This window comes from Mus pahari, chromosome X, assembly GCF_900095145.1.
Source record: "Mus pahari chromosome X, PAHARI_EIJ_v1.1, whole genome shotgun sequence".
Lineage (NCBI taxonomy): Eukaryota > Metazoa > Chordata > Mammalia > Rodentia > Muridae > Mus > Mus pahari.
Genome location: NC_034613.1, coordinates 138,115,107 through 138,134,354, shown reverse-complemented (window position 1 = coordinate 138,134,354; position 19,248 = coordinate 138,115,107). Strand labels below are relative to the sequence as shown.

Below are 19,248 nucleotides of genomic sequence, written 5' to 3'. Positions count from 1 at the left end.
ACACTACCACTGTAGAGAGTCCCATAAGAATACCAAGCTACACAGTCAGTCATACAGGATGTGCAAATGACCTAGCTCAGAACTATACAGGGTCCATGTAAATTACCAAAATGATTTTATGAATATCTGTGTGGGATGGGTGAACTTATTCATATACATTTCATGGTCTCTGTGCAAACACACCTGTTCACTGATGGGGCTGTTTATAAGCAAGAGTCCTCACTGAAGAGAGAAAAAGTATTTTGGCTATCCAAAATCAATTTAAGTATTGCTGAGTAGATATTACGGATTTTAAATGAGCTCTATCAAAAAGCATCAGGTAAGAAGCCAGTGAAATGCTTTGTAATGGATTTGGGAAATGAAGACTGGGCAAAGTAGTTTTCATGACTCAACACAGAAGGTAGAAAGAAAACTCAAGGAAATTAGTATCTTCTAGAGCAGACATTTACTATATGCTCCAGCAGAGACCAAAGGTCTTATAGTTCTCTTTGAATATTCTCAGATATTTCCTAAGACTTGGGCTCCTTCCTGCATCTAGATCCTAACCTACCACTCTATGCCTAAGTGTCAATTAAATTGTTCCCAACATATTTTATACATCTCTCTTTAATTGGAAATAGCAAAACTTTCCCAAGCCCGAATTAGTTAGATGTTCTAATGGAAGGGAAAAAGTTAAACATCTTTAAATGGGATAATGACAATTCTTCACCAATTTTCCAATTGACAGTGCTAGTGAAATATGACTTCCCAACCTCAAAACTTCAAACATGAACATACAATATTATTGAAGAACTGTCCTTCAAAATCCCAACTCTATGGAAATCATAGACATTTTTTGAAAGAATATCAGTTATTCCTGACCATCAAAGAAAGAACATGCCATGTTTTTCTGTCTTTCAGTGAAAAGGTTAATAAAATGCGATCAAGCACGGTGGGTTAACTTCCTGGCAGCCATTCCCAGCCCTTCATGTCCTACTTGACAGCACCCTCATTTGCTCAGGTTTGTTCTGTCCAGGAAAGTAATGTTAATCTTCCATCCACGTACTCATGGGGACCAACCCTGTTTAGCTTCTGAGATCAGGCATGTTCAAGATGGCATGGCTATAGACAAATAATGCTATCTTACTCCCCTTTGTTGCTGACTTGTTTAGAGGCAAGACATAATCTTCCAGTCAATGAAATCTATAAAAGGAAATGTTAGAGATGGCACTGCTAGATTTTGTTGCCTAGAGATGTAAGGCAAAGAGTTGCCTGCCTTTGAACATTTTGTTTTCTTTGCAGTGCTATAGATAGAACACAGAGCCAGGAGTATGCTAGTTGAAGACTCTACCGCTGGGACTAATCTACCTGCTTTCTTGAGGCTTCTAACCGTTTTACCATTGTTGGAAATCAAGATAACATTCAACACTGTTGTAATCATATATGAACATAACGAAAAAAGTCAAAAACTGTTATCCTAAGTCCTGATGGTACTGAACTACCTTTCAAACCCATCAGCTTCAGGAGACCCTTTTCTCTGAACCTCTTGCCATGTAGCTTAGCAACTCAATTGTTTTTCACTCTTTTGTGATCCAGTAGGTAGGTATTCACTCAAAACAGAAGCCTACTAACATGAATAAACTTGATACAAATTATCTCAATATTTTTCTTAGTGCAGTATGCCCCCTTATCATCAATCTCTACTAAAAAGAAGCCTCTTAATATGACATTTCCTTTTCCTTCATCTCTTACCTTCCTACTTCAGGGCACAACCTATAAGAGCATGCCATGGAGTTCAATTGTAATCAGCACAATGGAAATATTGCTAAGTAAGAGTTAATGTGCCTTTCATTTATTTCACAGGGCTATTTTATCTTATACTTAAAATTTCCCTGTAAGCTAAGAAGGGCATATATCTTCTACATAAAAAGCAGGCCTTAATAAGTATAAGTTTAAGGGAGGGGAAATAGGATCTATAAACAGGTAAAGGAGAAACTAGAATAGGTGGATTAAATGGAGAAGAGGATGTGAGAGTAGGTAAAGAAAGGAACATGGGGAGGAACAGCTAACACCAATAGACATTTTAAAGACTACATGGAAACCTAAAAGAGGCTTCCTAAATTATATACATATATGGAAGACATTTACGTTTCAATATAATGGAGGAGACAATGCCCCATCCAGACAGCTCATGCTCCCAAGTAAAACTTCAAGTGTCAGTAATGAATTACATCTTGTTGAGTCATTGGTCAAAGGTCCCTGCCACGTCCCCCTTCAAATATCACAGGCTCCTGCCAAGGCCACTGGTTGCTTTCCCCAACCCAAAGGGAAGGTCCTACTGATGAGGACGATGCTTACTTATTTTACTGAACTGGTGCACAACTAGAACTTTGACCCTTACTGACTAGAGTTCATGCTGCTGGAAGGTACTTTGTATTCTTCTAGTGGGAAAGTATCATCATCACTATTGTCCTGCTATAAAACCTTTGACCTAATAACCGAGACTTACTGCAAGATATACTGATGGGATTGTGGAGAAAATGTTATGGGAGTAATTAATCATTAGATTTAAGACCCACTCCATCAGATGGAACCCATATGACACTGCTAAAGTAGTCAAGAACATGAGACTAGATAGGTCTTGGGCACTAGGGGGAAGCCCAAATACTATTGTTCTAAAATGACTCCTAATGGCATACAGGTATATCCATGGATCAATGTCTCATTTAACCTTCATCCAAGTAGCCTTTTCTTGCAGCATATGGTTATTAACACAGAGACCCACAACTAGACAATGTACAGAGAGCAAGAGACTTGGGAGCATTCCGTCTTAAATGGGATGTCTTTATCAAACGCCTCCTCTCAAGGCTCAGGGATCTATGGAGAAGAGGAGGTTGGAAGATTGTAAGAGACAAAGGTGGTGAATGAGTCTAAGGAAATATGTCTGACAAACACAACAGGACCTATGCACAGATGAGCTCACAGAGACTGTGGCAGCAAGTACAGGACATGCACACGTTCAAGACAGACAGGGTCCTAGTAGACATGGGGTCCAGCCGCTAACCAAGAAAGCAATTTGGAAGTAATCCCCACTGGCAAAGGAAAAATCAGTTTTCTTCAATGACATAACATTGTGTATATCAACCACATTCCAGGACAAGTCACATGTCCAGGAGTAGTTGACCAATGCAAAACAGACTCCATAATTTTTCATTTTGATTTTAAAGAGAGAAAGAACATGAAGTTGGATGGTCAGGGAGATGAGGAGGATCTGGGTGAAATTGGGAGAAGAAAAAGAATAGGACTGTGGTAGTTTGAATAGCTTTGGTCCCCATAGAACTATGTGTTGAAATGCTTGGTCCTTAGGGAGTGTCACTATTAGGTGTGGCCTTGTTGGAGTAGGCGTGGCCTTATAGGAGAAAATGTGTCACTGTGGGGGAGATTTGAGGTCATATATATGCTCAAGCAATGCCCAGTGTGGCAGTTTCCTCTTGACTGCCTATATGCATGCCCAGAACTGGCATAGAGTTCTTGCATATTTCCTAATGATCACTTAGTGATGCCTAAGAAGTAATGGCACCCTCAAGCGACAGAAAGTAGTAGAAGATTCTGAGTCAGGACACTTGGAACTGGGCTCAGTTCCAGCTGAATTTTTGTGGACTTCTTGACCTGAGATGACATCAAGCTGCATGACATTATAGCTTTGGATGAATATAACGCCATCAGGTGTAAAATCAGAAACCAACCAAGGAGAAGAGATGTTAGTTTAGCTATCTTCAGCAGAACATCTTAAGCACATTTAAGTGTCTTTCAAATCTTAAAGTTTAAATAACTCAAAACAATGCTGTTCTAACTAGAGAACAGAGTTGTTCCAGCTCCTACTTAGGACCTGAAAAGGATATCACTAATGTTCTAAGATCACACAGTACCATAATAGGTTAGACCTATGTTCTTTCCAGCAGTGACATTTCAACACTCCAATCACAACCACTTCTCAGCAAATATGGCAGCCAGTAGACTCATACTTAATTATGATTATGATGCATTTTTTTAAAAAAAGTTATCCTTACTTATGAAGCATTTTAGCCATTGAGCAGTGTCATAAAATAAAAACGCATTGGTTTGCATTTCAGTCGCTTTAAGATACTCGCTCAAAAATCAATACATATGCAAAAATCACTATTAACTTCAAAAGTGTGATAGTAAACCTACTGTATGTTTGTTCCTTACTTCAATTAGTTTCTGACCAACTACCATGCAAAAGATGCTGCCAACTAGTTGTGGAGCCTGAGCCTATAATAGACCACAAGTAGAACTTCCTGTCCTTCCATGGAAGTGCCAGTCTAATGGTTAGATAAAGGGAAGGGACAAGACAAATATACCCATCACTTGATGGCGGGATGCCGCTCCCCTGTTTCACAGAATGGCAAGATCATGTGCGTGCAGAAAAATGTTCCAAAAAGAAGGGGCATTTAGTATGCTTTAAAGGAAAAGGATAACTCTAAATTCCTTTTGGACATGAAAAGACCCTAAGTTTTAAATGAATAGCAAACAGATAAAGAAGAAAGAGCTGAAATAATTTTTGCAAGCACGCATTTCCCATCAACTCGTTAATTTGATCAATGTAGATAGTCTGAAATCAAGTAGGAATGGATCTACACAAAAGCAGAAAGAAAGGCACAATTTGTATAGTAATTAAAATGACTTTGTTGTTACTTTTTCCTTGAATGATTAAAATACGTCAATGAATTAGCTAACCTAAGTCTAGATTCCTACCTTTCTTCTGAGAGCTTTTTGTCTTACATGCTTTAAATAATCTGATAAGAAGCAATGACTTTTTCTTTCCAGAAACAAAATTTTTTTTTGTTGTTGTTGTTGTTCCAAAACAAACCATACAAACACATTTCAAAGAGTAGAGAAGGTAGATACAGCACAGGAAGGTTCACAGATTCCCTCCACATTACTCCCAGATCAAGAGTTCCCCATGCCACTTTCATTACCAGCTTTAAGCTTTTTACTTTTTAAACATAATTGCATTTATCTATCTATCATCCATTCATACATTTGCGTGTATATGTACAAGAAAGTGTGTGTGTGTGTGTGTGTGTGTGTGAGCACACATGCATGCGTACTGAGCACACGTGACTACAAGAGAACAAGTGGTAAGAGTTGGTTTCTCCTTCTACCCTGTGATCCTAGGGATAGACCTTATGGCTTTAGGCTAGGCAGCAAGTAACTTTACCCAGTGAACCACCATGCTAGCCTTCTTTGCTTTTTGAGAGAGGATCTCACATAACCTAAGCAAGCCTCACATTTACTGTATAGCCCAAGTTGGTCTTCTTGAACCTTGTGGCAATTCTCCTAACAGCCTCTGAAGTGCTGGGCTTGCAGATGTGCGCCACCACATGTAGCCAGCTTCCGCATTTTTAAGAAACTTGCTCAAGTAAGAATCACAAAGAACATCAAGTATGATTCATCCTCCCTCTCCTAAAACATTATTTCAGTCTCTAGACATTGGGAAATTTACATGTTATTAAAAACAAACCATTAAAGGAACTGAACTCGCATGCTCATATTCCACGACCCCCTCCATCTAGTTTTATAATGGATTAAAAAAAAACCTTAAAACAAACAAATAACCCAAAATCCTTCGGCTTAAAAAAAATTAAAATAAAAACAGAACAAACAAAATAAATATGTTAGCAATCTGAACACATACACATGAGGCAATAACTTTAAATTCAGAACACTCCCTGGGCTCTCTTTCAACCTTTGAAGGTGTTCTGAGCTCATTTTCAACCTGTAAAGAGTATGAGCCCATGTACCAAGACTCTGGTAGAAAGAAAGTTCTCTAGAGCTTTTTGGCAGCAGTGCAAAGGACCAGGTCATGCCTAAAACTGGAGTTTCATTTTCCCTGGAGATATTACAGTATAAAAGGAAGAATATCTTGGGCTAGGGAGATGCTCAATGGGAAAAATTCCTGCTGTGTAAGCATGAAGACCCGAGTCAGACAACCAACACTTACATAAAATCTGAGCAAAGTCTCGTGCGCCTGCCTGGAAACCCAGTGCTGAGTAGCAGTAGGAGTAGTAGTGAGGACAGATGGACTGTAGGGACTCTCAGTCCATCCAGTCTAGTTGAAATGGTAAGCTTTAGGGTCAGTGAGACTCTGTCTCAAAAAGCAGGGTGTGATGAATAGGAGAGACACTCAGTATTGTCCTCAGACTGCTACATGCACATGCACATGCACACGCACGCACACACACACACACACACACAAACACACACACACATACAACTACCATCAGTGATGCAGACTTTCCCTAACATCATAATCCTGCCCCTCGATGGATAAGTAGTATCTAAGACACTACTAGTTTGTAGTTTTAAGCAGAGCTCCTGAGAACAGAATTATTTAAGATTTCAAAGAAATATGCTTCACATGCCATACTGTATGTATCACCCACTACTAGGGTGTTATGGTATTATGCCCAATCATTAAAATTCTGCAGCAAATGGATGACCTTTCACCCTAAGTAAGAGAAATAAATAACATACAGGTATAGGTCAGCCAAGAACGGGTTTCCTCGCGCTATGAACACTAAAACCTTTTCATCCTCAGAGATTTGAATACTCTGGGACTACATGTAGGGGTGGTATTCTATCATGCTCTATCGACAACGACCTAAGGTTAGTAAGACTAGGATCTGCCTGTCAGGGATCTAACAATCAGGTGGCAGAAATGAAGAATGCCTAAATCTAGTTCTTGACAATACGATAGCGGGGAAGGGATGAGAGCCACACAGTCAGCTCAAAGCATCAGAATGTCAGAAATCGAGTAATCACCTCCATTGTCAGGGACATAGAACCCTGTCCTTTGGAGGTAAAATGGCAATGAATTTGCCACAATGCTCTAGGGAACTGACCAGAGGAGCAGGATTTGGGGGGGGGGGTTTCACAGCCATTGCCCATGGTCACAGCTGTGTGGGACATCTGCTCCCACAACTTTTTAAATCCCTTTCCTGGTATCTGAGCCTTCAAGTCTTGGTAGGATGAGGATTCTATCTACTAAATATGAGCTCTGCTAATTCCCATTACGAGGGAAGCTTAAGGCATCCTGGTCTCAGTCTGAGGTTCTCATACTTGAGTAGGAAACAGCCTCAGACATAGGGCCTGAGGAAACAGATCACTGACCCTACCCTCATTGTCTGACTTGGGGCAGGCCCAGCAGATTTGCATTTTGGACAAGGTTTCCAGACTGCATCTTTGCTGCTACTAGCCCTGAAACACACCGTGAGAATCATTGTCTAGTGTTGTGCTCTGTTAGTCTGTTAATAGCAGGGACTGGGAAGATGGACCAGTGCAGTAATAGTACTGGGGCTGGGTGTACTACATGCTCTATTTAGACAAGGCTTCCAGAGCTGGATCATATTTTGAGCACCCAGGGGTAGCAGGAGGGGCCAACTATATATTAGGTTTGCTATAAAGTCAGTAAGTGTCAATTGTGCATCAAGGAGGAGGGGAGTTGTAATAACTCCCTAACAGAACTTACTATAGAAACACACTAGTAGTTCAAAACTGGGGCTCTGCTGTGTAAATATGTCCTCTAAAGGCCATGCATTTGTGAACTTAATTACTAATGCAAGAATGTTGGGAGATGGTGCTTATTTGGAGGGTTTTAAGTAATGAGGATTCTACTCTCATAAATGGATTAACTGTGGTTATAAAAGGGCTAAAGAGTATGAGTTCATCTCTTTCCTTTATGTGAATTTGTGTGTATTTGTATATATATGAACATGTATATATGTATGCCCATGGACATGCAAACAGAGACTAGGCTAGGATGTTGGATATTGTCTTCTATTGCTCTTTGCCTTGTTGGAATAGGGTCCCTCAATGAATCATAAGATCATAAGATCATTATTTTGGGTAGGCTGGCTGGCTGGAGAACTATCTGAACTACTAAACTCCCAGGACCCTCCTATCTTTGTTCAACACTGGGTTTACTGGAATGGGCAACCATACCTGACTTTAAATACAGGTTCTAGAGATTTAAACTCAGGCACCTATACTTACAAAGCATGCATTCTTACCCAATAAGCCCTCTTGCCAGGTCTGTTTTAAGATAGCATCTCATATATCCTGGATTGGCCTCAAACTCATATATAGCCAAGGGTGACCTTGAGCTTCTACTCCTTCTGTCTGTACTTCTAGAGTGCTGTAATTACAAAGACATGTACCACCATGCCAGTTGTATGCACTGCTGACAAAGGAATCCAGTGTCTTGCGCATAGTAGATAAGTATTTTACCCACTGGTTGTACATCTCCAACCTCATATTCTCTCTGGCCCATGTTATAAAACAACTCAACATCCCTCACCAGACATGTTTCCTTTAATTGCCTAGACCCCAGAACCATGAAGCAAATACATTTCTACCACCTATAAACTGCCTGCGGTATTCTACTATAGTAACAAAATACAGAACAAGTTAGGCTTTCTAAGGAACATTAGCAATACCTTGAGACAGTTTTGATTGCCACAACAGGAGAGGAACAAATTCTATTGGCTTCTATTGAACAGAGGGCAGGGATGCTGCTAAATACTCTGTGATGTACACAGGACAGTCCCCAGGATAGAGAATGATCTGGCCCACATGTAAGTACATTCAATCTACATTCAGACTGAGTTCAGACATGGAAAGGAAACCTGGAGCTTACATTACCATATTTGTCAATTCCAACCTTCTTCCCTTACGAAGAAGCTGACTGTTCAATTGCCTTTGATCTTGGACACTGCTGGGAACTTGTCTTTCCAATTATGTCCCAAGCATTAACTAGAACACCCTTTCACTTTCGTGTTTAAAAAAGAAGCATTGTTTCAAAAGAATAAAATGAAAACCTGAGAAGCAAAGCCTTTCTGTTCTAGCTCAGAGTAGAGGCTGGAGCACTGTTCTCTCATCGGCAGCTTTGTCTGCTCAGATGAAAAGCTTGGAGACTTTGGGAGAAAGGCCAGTCATCCGGAAAACAGGAAGCCTTTCTTCTCCAAGAAAACTGGAGTTGAAAGGTCGATTTTCAACCATCTAGGTAGCTGGGTCCCATCATAGGAAGGCCCTCCCGCTGAATCCAGTGAGCAGATGTATTGGGGGTGGTGAAAGGTTCTTCCTAGGCAGAGAGGGGACTTTGGCGGGATTGAACATGAGGGCCCTGGTAGACAAAAAGACATCAGTGGGTAAAGAGGAGATGTGCTTCATATGGGATGTGTCGGGTACAGTATGGGTGAGATTTGGGTAGAGGAAGTGAACAACAACAACAACAACAACAACCCCACAATGTCAGAAGTCCTTTAAAAATCTTCATTTGTTCAACCTCCACTCACTGTATATCCAGTGAGTCTCCGGCACTGTTCTAGGCTGCATGATGGGAAAATCAAACACAGTGTCTGTCTTAAACCTAGAAGGATCAACAATCTAATGGTACCAATGAAGCACCACGTGTTACTACTATAGATAATAATTCCCAAGAGGCAAGTCAATGGTCTCAGAGGCGGTGCAAATGTCCAGTCACTAAGTGAATGAGGTGTAACATGGAAAACAGCCCACTTGCACCTCCAATCATACTTTACCCAGATTTTCCAAACCTACTTGTTCATCTAGAGCAGTGGTTCTCAACCTTCCTAATGCTGTGCTGTGACCCTTTAATACAGTTCCTCATGTTGTGGTGACTGCCAACCATAAAATTATTTTCTTTGCTACTTCATAACTCTAATTTTACTACTGTTAAAAATCACATTGTAAATATCTGATATACAGAATATCTGATATGTGACCCCCATGAAAGGGTCATTTGACCCCAAAGAGATTGTGACCCACAGGGTAAGAACCCTGCTCTATAGTCTTCTGCATCTACAATATTGAATAGTTCAGAAAGATGCCAAAGAGGCCTGTCTTTGGGGCTATTTTTCTAACCTACAGAGACCACAAATCTGTACCAATTGTAATAAGAAAAAGGAAGATACCGGATGTGATAGGCTGAAGGCACCTCAAGGCACTTTGTTATGAATATTTAGATAGTTTTCCTCTTGTTATGAAAATGACAGCAATCTGTTCCCCAGCCTGAGTTGCTGCTGAATCTCAGCATCATGAAAGCCTTTGGTTTGGGGGTGGGGTGGGGAGAATGTTCCCTGCTTAAATAAATCTGGATCGCTCAAAAAAAAAAAAAATACCAACTCGCATGAGTATTTTTGAGTCATCATAACTCTGAATCCTGATGTGGGCCTATGGCTTAGTGTGCTGAGGAGACAGCTGGCAGGAAGAAAAAGCTCTTCTCTGTGCTGCTGGGCATCCTTTGCCATAGGTTTCTATTTTAGGTCAGAAGGAAGAAGCAAGGAGGCTGCCTGGATGGTAAACTCTGGGTCATTACCTAAACACAGATGTGGCATCAGGATCCAGAAACAGGGAACTGGCCCAAAGGTTGGAGGAATTACAATGGCTCAGCGTTCTACTAAATGGCAATCGTGGCTGAGCAATTACTCTAAAATTTACTTTTGGCAAGGAAAGCCAAAGGGAAAATGTATACAGTAAAATTCAACTGTCAAAGTTCTTGTCCCTAAATCCATGGAAAATGCCCAATAGTAAACAACAAATCTCTCAAGACCTTTCTGACCTGATGCCCACCGACGGACACATTAATATTCATTCCCAGCACCATCACATTTTCTCATAGAACTGTTCACCTACCTCTTCCTTTTGTTTGTGCCACTAGGGTGCTCAATATTTTGGAGTAGGAAAACCTTCCGCACTGAGTCCTACAGGTTTCAAGACTGAATGAGAGGAAGAAGATACTGGGAGGCAACTAAGGGCTTTTCTTTGTCTAGGGCAACATTCTGACTGCGCACATAAAGCAGATAATGAGAATAAAGGCCAGAGAAATTAAAGCTATCTATCTGTCTGTGGCCATGTCAGTAACTAATAACAGCTGGTCCTCCTAGGACTCTAAGACAAAATACTCTATCCAGTCACTATAGAGTAATCAGCTCCACCACCATAATGGAAGAGCCAGGCACACAGATGTGGTTCATTGATATTTACAGGACTGAACAAGGCATACACTAGGGGCAGGATTCTACCACATGCTTTAGGTAGCTGAGTACCTGCAATGGGGCATATCACCTAGCCCAAAGAGACCATCTTAGGCCCCCAGAATTTCCCAGGAAGAATGCCACATGTATCTTGAAGGCTCAACAAGGCCTACTGACTTTCAAATTTTGATTGATGAGATAGAAAGGTAGAAATCTTTGAGAGTCAAAATTATCTTGATCTATCTTCATTTCTCTTAATAACTATTTACCACCCACCTCTGTATCAGGAAAAGCCTTTAAAAAGTATATTGAGGGGCTAGAGAGATGGCTCAACGGGTAAGAGCACTGACTGCTCTTCCGAAGGTCCAGAGTTCAAATCCCAGAAACCACATGGTGGCTTACAACCACCGGTAATGAGATCTGACGCCCTCTTCTGGAGTGTCCGAAGACAGCTACAGTGTACTTACATATAATAAATAAATAAATCTTTAAAAAAAAAGTATATTGAGTAGATCACTAGGATTTTCCAAACCAAAAGCTAAGAATGTCATCAGAGAACATCTAAAACCTATAGCAGAGATTTTCCTGATTTGCCCATAATCTGCTATTCCCACTGAAGTATTATGTAAAAGCCTTGGTTTATGAGTTTCTTTTATTTTGTGGCTATAAAAAATTTCATGTAACTGTTTCTCTATTGGAACATGTCATGCAGATCAACATAAATGGCCCAGGCTATGATCACTCATATTTGTCTCAGCAGAGACTATCTCTCTGAGAGCTGTGGTTTTCTGTCAAGGGCTTCAGCATTATTCTTAAAATACACTGTCCAGTGTGGTCACCAATAGGCACAAGTAACTCCTGAGCACTAGGAAATGTGACTGCTACTCTAAACTGAGATACATAATACATACAAACCACATATGACACTGTGAGGATATCACACTGAGAAAAAGTACAGCATCTTTTTAATAATTTTACAGAGATTACATATATAAAAGGTTGTATGTACATATACTGACTTAAATACATTAAAATGAGCTTCCATTTTTAATGTGGTCTCTAGAAAATTTTCAATCATATACTGGCTCATGTGATTGTTCTATTGGATCACACTGTTCTAAAATGAAACTAATCTTTTCCCATCTACTTATCTCGTCTGCTGCCTGAAATATCTATAGAAAGGTATTCTATAGGTCTGAAAGTTGCTCTAGAAAGATTTTGAGGTATTCAGGCAAAGATGTCCGGCTGGAGAGATAGCTCAGTGGTTAAGAGTGTACACTTCCGGAGGACTGGAGTTCAGATCCTAACATACCTACATCAGATGGCTTATACATGACTAGTCCTCCAGTTACCAGAACTCCGAAGCCTCTGATATCTGCGGGCACCTGAATTCACATGCATATATCTCCATAAAAACATACACACACACACACATAATTAGAAATAAAAAATTTTTAAAGATGTCTTGAGGAGTCCAGCATAAGTGAAACAAAAGTAATGCTAGTTTAGTGACTGTTCCTGGAAGATCCAAGAATCCCTGATGTGCTTTAGTTAGTATTCCTGGGGCCTGAGGTCACCTAACCTGTGCCAATATGGACAAACTCTAGCTTTGCATGTTGGCACAATGCACATGGCAGGAAAGAATCACACCCATATGAAAAACACAGAAAAATTCCCATTCTGTCTTGTGCTGCCAGTCTACTCATGGGAGATCTAAGGACACACATTTGTGTGCTTTTTAATAGAGATGCAAATGCTTTCAGAGGTATATAAGGATTTGGGGTAATTAAGGAAACTCACTCTTTGTCCTGCTGTCCATCTCTGTCTTCGATGGGTCTGGAGTTGTTGTAGCTGGAGGTAACTTCTTCCCAATTGTCTGCGGAGGGAATGAGGCAATTGACACATCAGGATGATTCACTTCATTAATCAAAGGGACAAAATCAAATTCACAATGAGAAAATCCCCAGATGTGGCTCTAAAAACCACAGCCATTAGTTGAGGCTGTTCTGCGGATAGGCTGCCACATATTAATAGGTCTTCTCCACAGTGACCAACAAGGAGGCAAAATAGGTGAGAGAGGTAAATCAATAGAGGAGGCTCTTAGTACCTTCTATTTCTCTTTTTCTCTTGATACGTTGTACAGGTCTGCTATTATTTTTAACAGACAAAAAGTTCCAGTTTCCTTTATTTTATGACAAGCTGATCACATTTATGGAGGCCCAGTGCCTGGCCCACTGCAGACACTCCAGAATAACTCCATAGGGGAAGAATGGAAATATGTGGAAAGAAATGAAGGGAGGGATCACAGGGACAAGAGCTGGTGGAAAAGGTGGACAGAGAGGGAAGGTGGACAGTCAGGCAGAAGCTAGACTGTCCAGACCCATCTGGGCCTTATATGAATTCCTTCTTACCATTAGAGAGTTTACTCACTTTGTGGAATATGAGCAACATAGTCTAGTATTTTTTGAAAGAACCCAGCTATCTCCTAAAACTAAAGTAAGGAGGGTCTTCATCTCTATTCTTACCAGTTGGTTAGTCATTCAAGGCCTAAAAGGGTCCTTACCTCAGACGCTATGCACAATGATTTGTTTTATTAAAATACATGTACACACGCACACACATGTGTACATGTGCATGTGCACATGCACACAAAACACACACACATACACACAAACACCCTTTGTGTTTGCTCTGACTTCCCTTCTCTTTCACTTGTAGTAGACTCTCTTATTATTTATGAGTCGTCCACAGGAAAAATTGAATACTGTCCCTGCCTAAAGATGTTCCTGAAACCACAGGCTACCCAGCAGTCCAGAGTCCAAATCAGACATATGAACAAAACCAATGGTTCTGAGCTGAGGGCTGTTCACACTCTTCTTTCTGCCATTGTTCCCATTCCCGTGTAAACATGATTAATGCCCAATGAAAAGTGTTCACTGATAAGAGAGAAACAGTTGTCACTACCAAATAGCCAGGTCAACTGACAGCCCAACAATGAAGTCATTGGGAAAAACAAACTATTCTATGTCCCTTGAACATAGGAAGAGTAATAAGCTGTGTCATTTAAAAACTGCCATGTTTGGAATTTTTCTTCAAATGAAACTCAACTGCCATTTATTTTTATTTGAAAAGGTTCTTCATGTTGCAAACATTGAAACTAGCATTAAATATGCATAAATCACAGAAAGAGGAAAAGATAAACCAAATCTTCAGACCTTCATGAATTTTTAAAAGCGTTTGTGACAGAAAGCCTTTCCATTTTACATGGTGGCAATTTTATTTAGTGCCACAAGGCTCTCTGTATTGGAAAAAAAAAAAACAGAAAACCCCAAATAATATGCCACCTTCCACCACTAAGTACTCAGCTGAATAGTATTTTATGGTTCTGGGAAAGTGTTAAGAAAGATGAAAAAAAAAGTTGATGTTCTTCTGCTAGAAGGTCACATTTTATGAAGAAACAGTTTGGGGATCATATTGAAAAGTGAGGAGGGAACCTGAAAGCTCTGGAACCATCTGCCACTATCACCCCTGCCACAGGGCTGGAAGCACATCTGCCAATCTCCTTGCCTCTCCTTTTGGGCACGGAAGGCTGGAATAAAGATCTCCTCCTATTACCATACTAGGAAGAAGCAAACAGAACGAACCTAGAACGAACAAATTAACAAACAAATAACCCACCAAAAGGAGGTAGGAAATAAATGGCTTGGGCTTTTAAACCTGAAATGCCTTCTCCTGGAGAGTCTAGCAGAGCTTACATCCTTATTATTTCTCCATTGGTAGGCACAGAAAGTGCTGCCCTCATGCCTGACGTCCTGATTTGCCAGAATGTCCAAAGTTACAAACACCAAGAAAGATCACTGGTTGAAGAAAAACCTAATGCTCACTCTGGGTTTTTTTTTTTTTCTCTTCATTGTTTCAGAAAAATCCAGTGCACTGGCTTCCATGGGTCCCAGCAATATGGATCATGATGAAGTCCATATTATGCTTCTCTTCTGGAGAATGGTGAACTTCAAATCCTTCATCTTTGTGAGCCAGGATCAGAAGTCTAGAAGGTTCCTCTCAACCTAGTCTGGTCCCATAGGGATGCCAAAGACAGGAGGCACAGTGATACTTCTCCATTTGCTAGAAGTGACACTGGCTAGTTAACTAACTGGCAACGCCAGAAAACTTGTCAGCCGGGTACATTCCCAGGCCCTGCCCCAGCCTTTCCCAATCAGAAACCCTGGGGATGGTGCCGAGCAGTCTCTGAGAAAACACACCTCCATAGGAGTCCGATTCACGCTCCAGTTTAAGAACCATTGACCTTGATGGAGCAGGAATTCTATTAGTGAGAATTAAATGTCCTTATTGGATTAAAAACTCAGTGCCTGTTTGCATACCAAGATACAGCATAAAACATTTTAATGCTTCCTCCCCTCTCCTTTCTCTCCCTCTCCACAACATGCTCACCACTTTTTCTTTTCTCACCGATTTAAGAACTTTATGCTGCTATTTAGACTACACATATGCATCTATGTCATATATCACTGAAGCTCAGTTACAAAGCAGGCACACATACACACATACAAATATAACAGGGACTCTCACGCACACCTACCTGGAAACCATCAAAAGTTAGGCTTATCCTTGGCTGTGCCAGAGGACTCGGGCCCTCCTCTTGAGGCCTCTTCCATGGAATGGCAACTTCTCCCCCTTGTGAGTATAGTAAGAAAGATGATTTGCCCAGGCTAAGCAGCAGTGAGGCACTTGGGGGTTGGGCTGACATGGCACAGGACAGCTCCTGAGAGGTCAGCTAACAACCTCATCTCACTGAGTAACTTCAGAAGGAACAAACCCTCAACTTCTACTCTGCCTTAGCCCAACATTTCCCAGCACAAGCACCCATGTTGACCTTATGTGCTTGTGCCCTGACCCAGAAGCCACTACTAGGAACAGCAGTGAATATGCATAACGAGAAACACAGAGCTGAATATGCCACAAATAGCCCATTGCTTTGGACATGCTTAAGACTCAGTAATTGCCACACTGGTATCACACTTTGTCTTATCTACATCCCAAACTCCATTTAAAATCTAATGTAGAGGCTAGAGAGATGGATTACTAATTAAGAGCATCGAACTGCTCTCACAGAAGACCCAGGTTTGGTACTTAGCACCCATATCAGGTGGCTCACAACTACCTGTAACTTCAGTTCCAGGGAGTCCAATACCCTCTGGAGTCTGAGGGTATCTGTACAAATGTGGTACATAAAAATTCATATAGGCACACAATATATGCATAAATAAAAATAATAAATATCTTTAAAAAACAAAACCAGGAATGACGAGATGGTTCTGTGCTTAAGAGCACATACTACCCTTGAAGGGAACACAGATTCTAGTCCCAGCATCCTCTGAACAGTTCACAACTATCTGTAACTCCACTTCTGGGGTATCTGGTGCACTCTGCTGGCCTCTAGGTGCATTGTGTGACCACAGTTTACATCCATGCAAACAAAGCACCTATATATATTTTATATATACATATGTGTAGATATATAAATTTTAAAAACAAAACCTAATTTCTAAAAGCAATCAGAAAATCGATTCCTTTGAATAATGATATTAATCCATCTTTCTCTAATTCTTGCCAACATCACAAGACAAATTGGGGGAGGGATCTTGTTCAGAGGAGTTTCATATGGATGTGTTCCTAACTCCATCAGACCCAGCAAGACAGCATCAGAACAGATAAGCACCATATGATTTCAATTAGTAGAGCAAGTAACTTTTTCCCTTTTACATGCCAAGATAAAGACTGGTTTGAGTCCAGGGAAATCCAGTTTCCAAATGATTAATGTATCTGTTTCTCTTTGTGACGGTGGAATATGAACACAGCGTGCTGCTCAAGTAATTGGTATAAAATCGTTCCTCTGCTGTTATAATTCAGATGCAAAATCCCCTGAGTGTAAGAAGTTTCTAATTACAGGACAACACTTAAATTCCACCTCTAAAAGTCCCCGTTCCAAAGACCACTACATACAACTCTTGCAATCCAAAGGCAGCCAGGATGACTGGGGCAGGGGTGGAGGCTCCCTGAATCTGAACAGTTTGCAGGGCCTCCCTGTCCATAGGTCAGACTTTCTGGCAACCCTTCTAGAAGTATATGATGGTCTGAGAAACTATATATAGCCATTACTCATGCACCTCACACAAAGCCAAACACATGAGTAAAACCCAAGATCAAAGATAGCTCTTACATGATGTTCTTTATACAACACTAGCGTCTGACGGTACTCTTTCTCTTCCTGTCCATTATGGATTCATTAGGGCCTATTCAATATGAAGCAAGAAAACAGAGCAAAAGGCAGAAAGTTGTCGAGCACCAAAACAACATTTTGGGGCTGGTTTTCCACAGTAGTGTACTGAGGGATACCCAAGAGGGTACTATGGTTACCTTTATCCTACTCATCTCTAGGATATGGAGAGATACAAAGTGCAGAGCACAGGGATGGAGGGTCAGCACAACACTATATCTACATGTAACTGTATCTGCAGCTTTTCAGTTTTTGTTTTCCACCAAAACTCTCCTCTTTCTTTTCACACAATCCTTTCATGAACACCTATAACTGATGGCATTATGGAAAATCTTCTTGCCTTTCAGTAGGGAGGGGTAGGAGCTGAGCATGTCAGAGCCAGAAAAGAATGAGTACAAAGAGCTCTCTTTACAATGGAGTGCCTTGTGGGCTCGCACTGGAAGGCTTCTCAGTTATGTGTTTAACTGTCGATCTGCCTGCATTTGGTGGACCTCACTTCAACTATATGTCAACAACAAAAGATATGCCCCAGTAAAACACAACTTGGAGTTTTACAAATAAAAGGCATGGTCCAGTACAGTGAACAAGAGCATTTGTAGTTCTAGGCCAGGGTCAGGTTTCCCTTCGACATAACTCCTGTGTTGGTATGTCAATTACAGCATTTAGGGGAACATTCTCTTAAGTCTACATTTTTAAAGTTGACTATGAGGAAAACAAACGGTTAAGAATAATCTTGTGGTCATGATGCCACGTGCCTGTAAGTCCCAGCACATGGGAAGGCTGAGCCAAGAAGACTATTGAATTCAAGGCCAGCTTTGGAAGCACAGCAAAACCCTGTCTCCAAAAGGCAGAAAAATAAATGAATAAATAAATAAATAAATAAAGTAAAAGTTCAAAGATAATTCTCTTTTTTTCTGATTATGAAATTGAGCATCATACTTAAGAGATATTCAGATGATTTTCATGTGCCTGAGTTATCTTGAAATTGTAGAATCCAAATCCGAAGCTCTTTGCTTGACCACAGTTAAAGCCTTGTCTGAGCCACGGCTACTTTACGAGCACTTGTTAACTATAACACATTTGGTAGGATAGGACTTTTTTTTTTTTTTTTTCAGAAATTGAGCAGGACCTAGATGTGCATTATTTTTTTATTTTCACAAAATCTGAGGTTAGTACGTGGTTTCTGGGTAAAGCAGGGTGCTAGGGATACCATGCACTCACTCCTCACTAACCCGAGCATAAGCACAAAGACAGGAAATGTCCTTATTGACAAATTAGAGTACTCCTCTCCTTCCAAGAACTCTACTGCTTTAGTCATTGTCATACATCAGTATTCCACAGCTTGGTCAATGGTAACAGCACTCTGCTGACATTGATCCATCAATGTTTTCCTAGGCTCCATCACATTTGTTTTAATGCACACACAAATGTCCATACTTGCACACACATATGCACACACACACACATGCACACATATTTTATCCGGAAATAATCTTTAGAAATGTGTTCCCCTACAATGCACTACTTACCAACTAACCACCAAAACACCTAAACCCTAACTTGGTAAATGTGGAAACCACTGAATATAGGACTGTTTTAAACCCTATAGTTATTTAACTTTATCCTTAAATTTCTCTCAGTGTATTCCAGTCTTCTCCAAGCATAGAACTTCTTTTGAAAGTCAGTAAGACACCACAAGAATGAGTAGTCTATAGAACAAGTAGGTGAACACCATCCTTTTCCTAAGTTTTCCTCCCTATCTTCTCTGTGTCCTAGGATCATGACTTGAAACTGGCCTTCAACAGGGAAAAAATTTCTCAACAGAACACCAATGGCTTGTGCTGTAAAATCAAGAATTGACAAATGGGACCTCATAAAACTGCAAAGCTTCTGTAA

At 40.6% G+C, this 19,248-nt stretch overlaps 1 protein-coding gene across 8 annotated transcripts in view; it reads right to left on the bottom strand.

Moving 5' to 3' along the window:
* Sh3kbp1 (SH3 domain containing kinase binding protein 1) overlaps positions 1-19,248 on the bottom strand; it is a 341,291-nt gene that overhangs the window by 93,625 nt on the left and 228,418 nt on the right. For all 8 annotated transcript variants that reach the window (XM_021188708.2, XM_029534111.1, XM_029534114.1 and 5 more), the window contains one exon: positions 12,858-12,933. In XM_021188708.2, the coding sequence (XP_021044367.1) occupies positions 12,858-12,933 (76 nt within the window). The remainder of the gene's footprint in view (positions 1-12,857; positions 12,934-19,248) is intronic.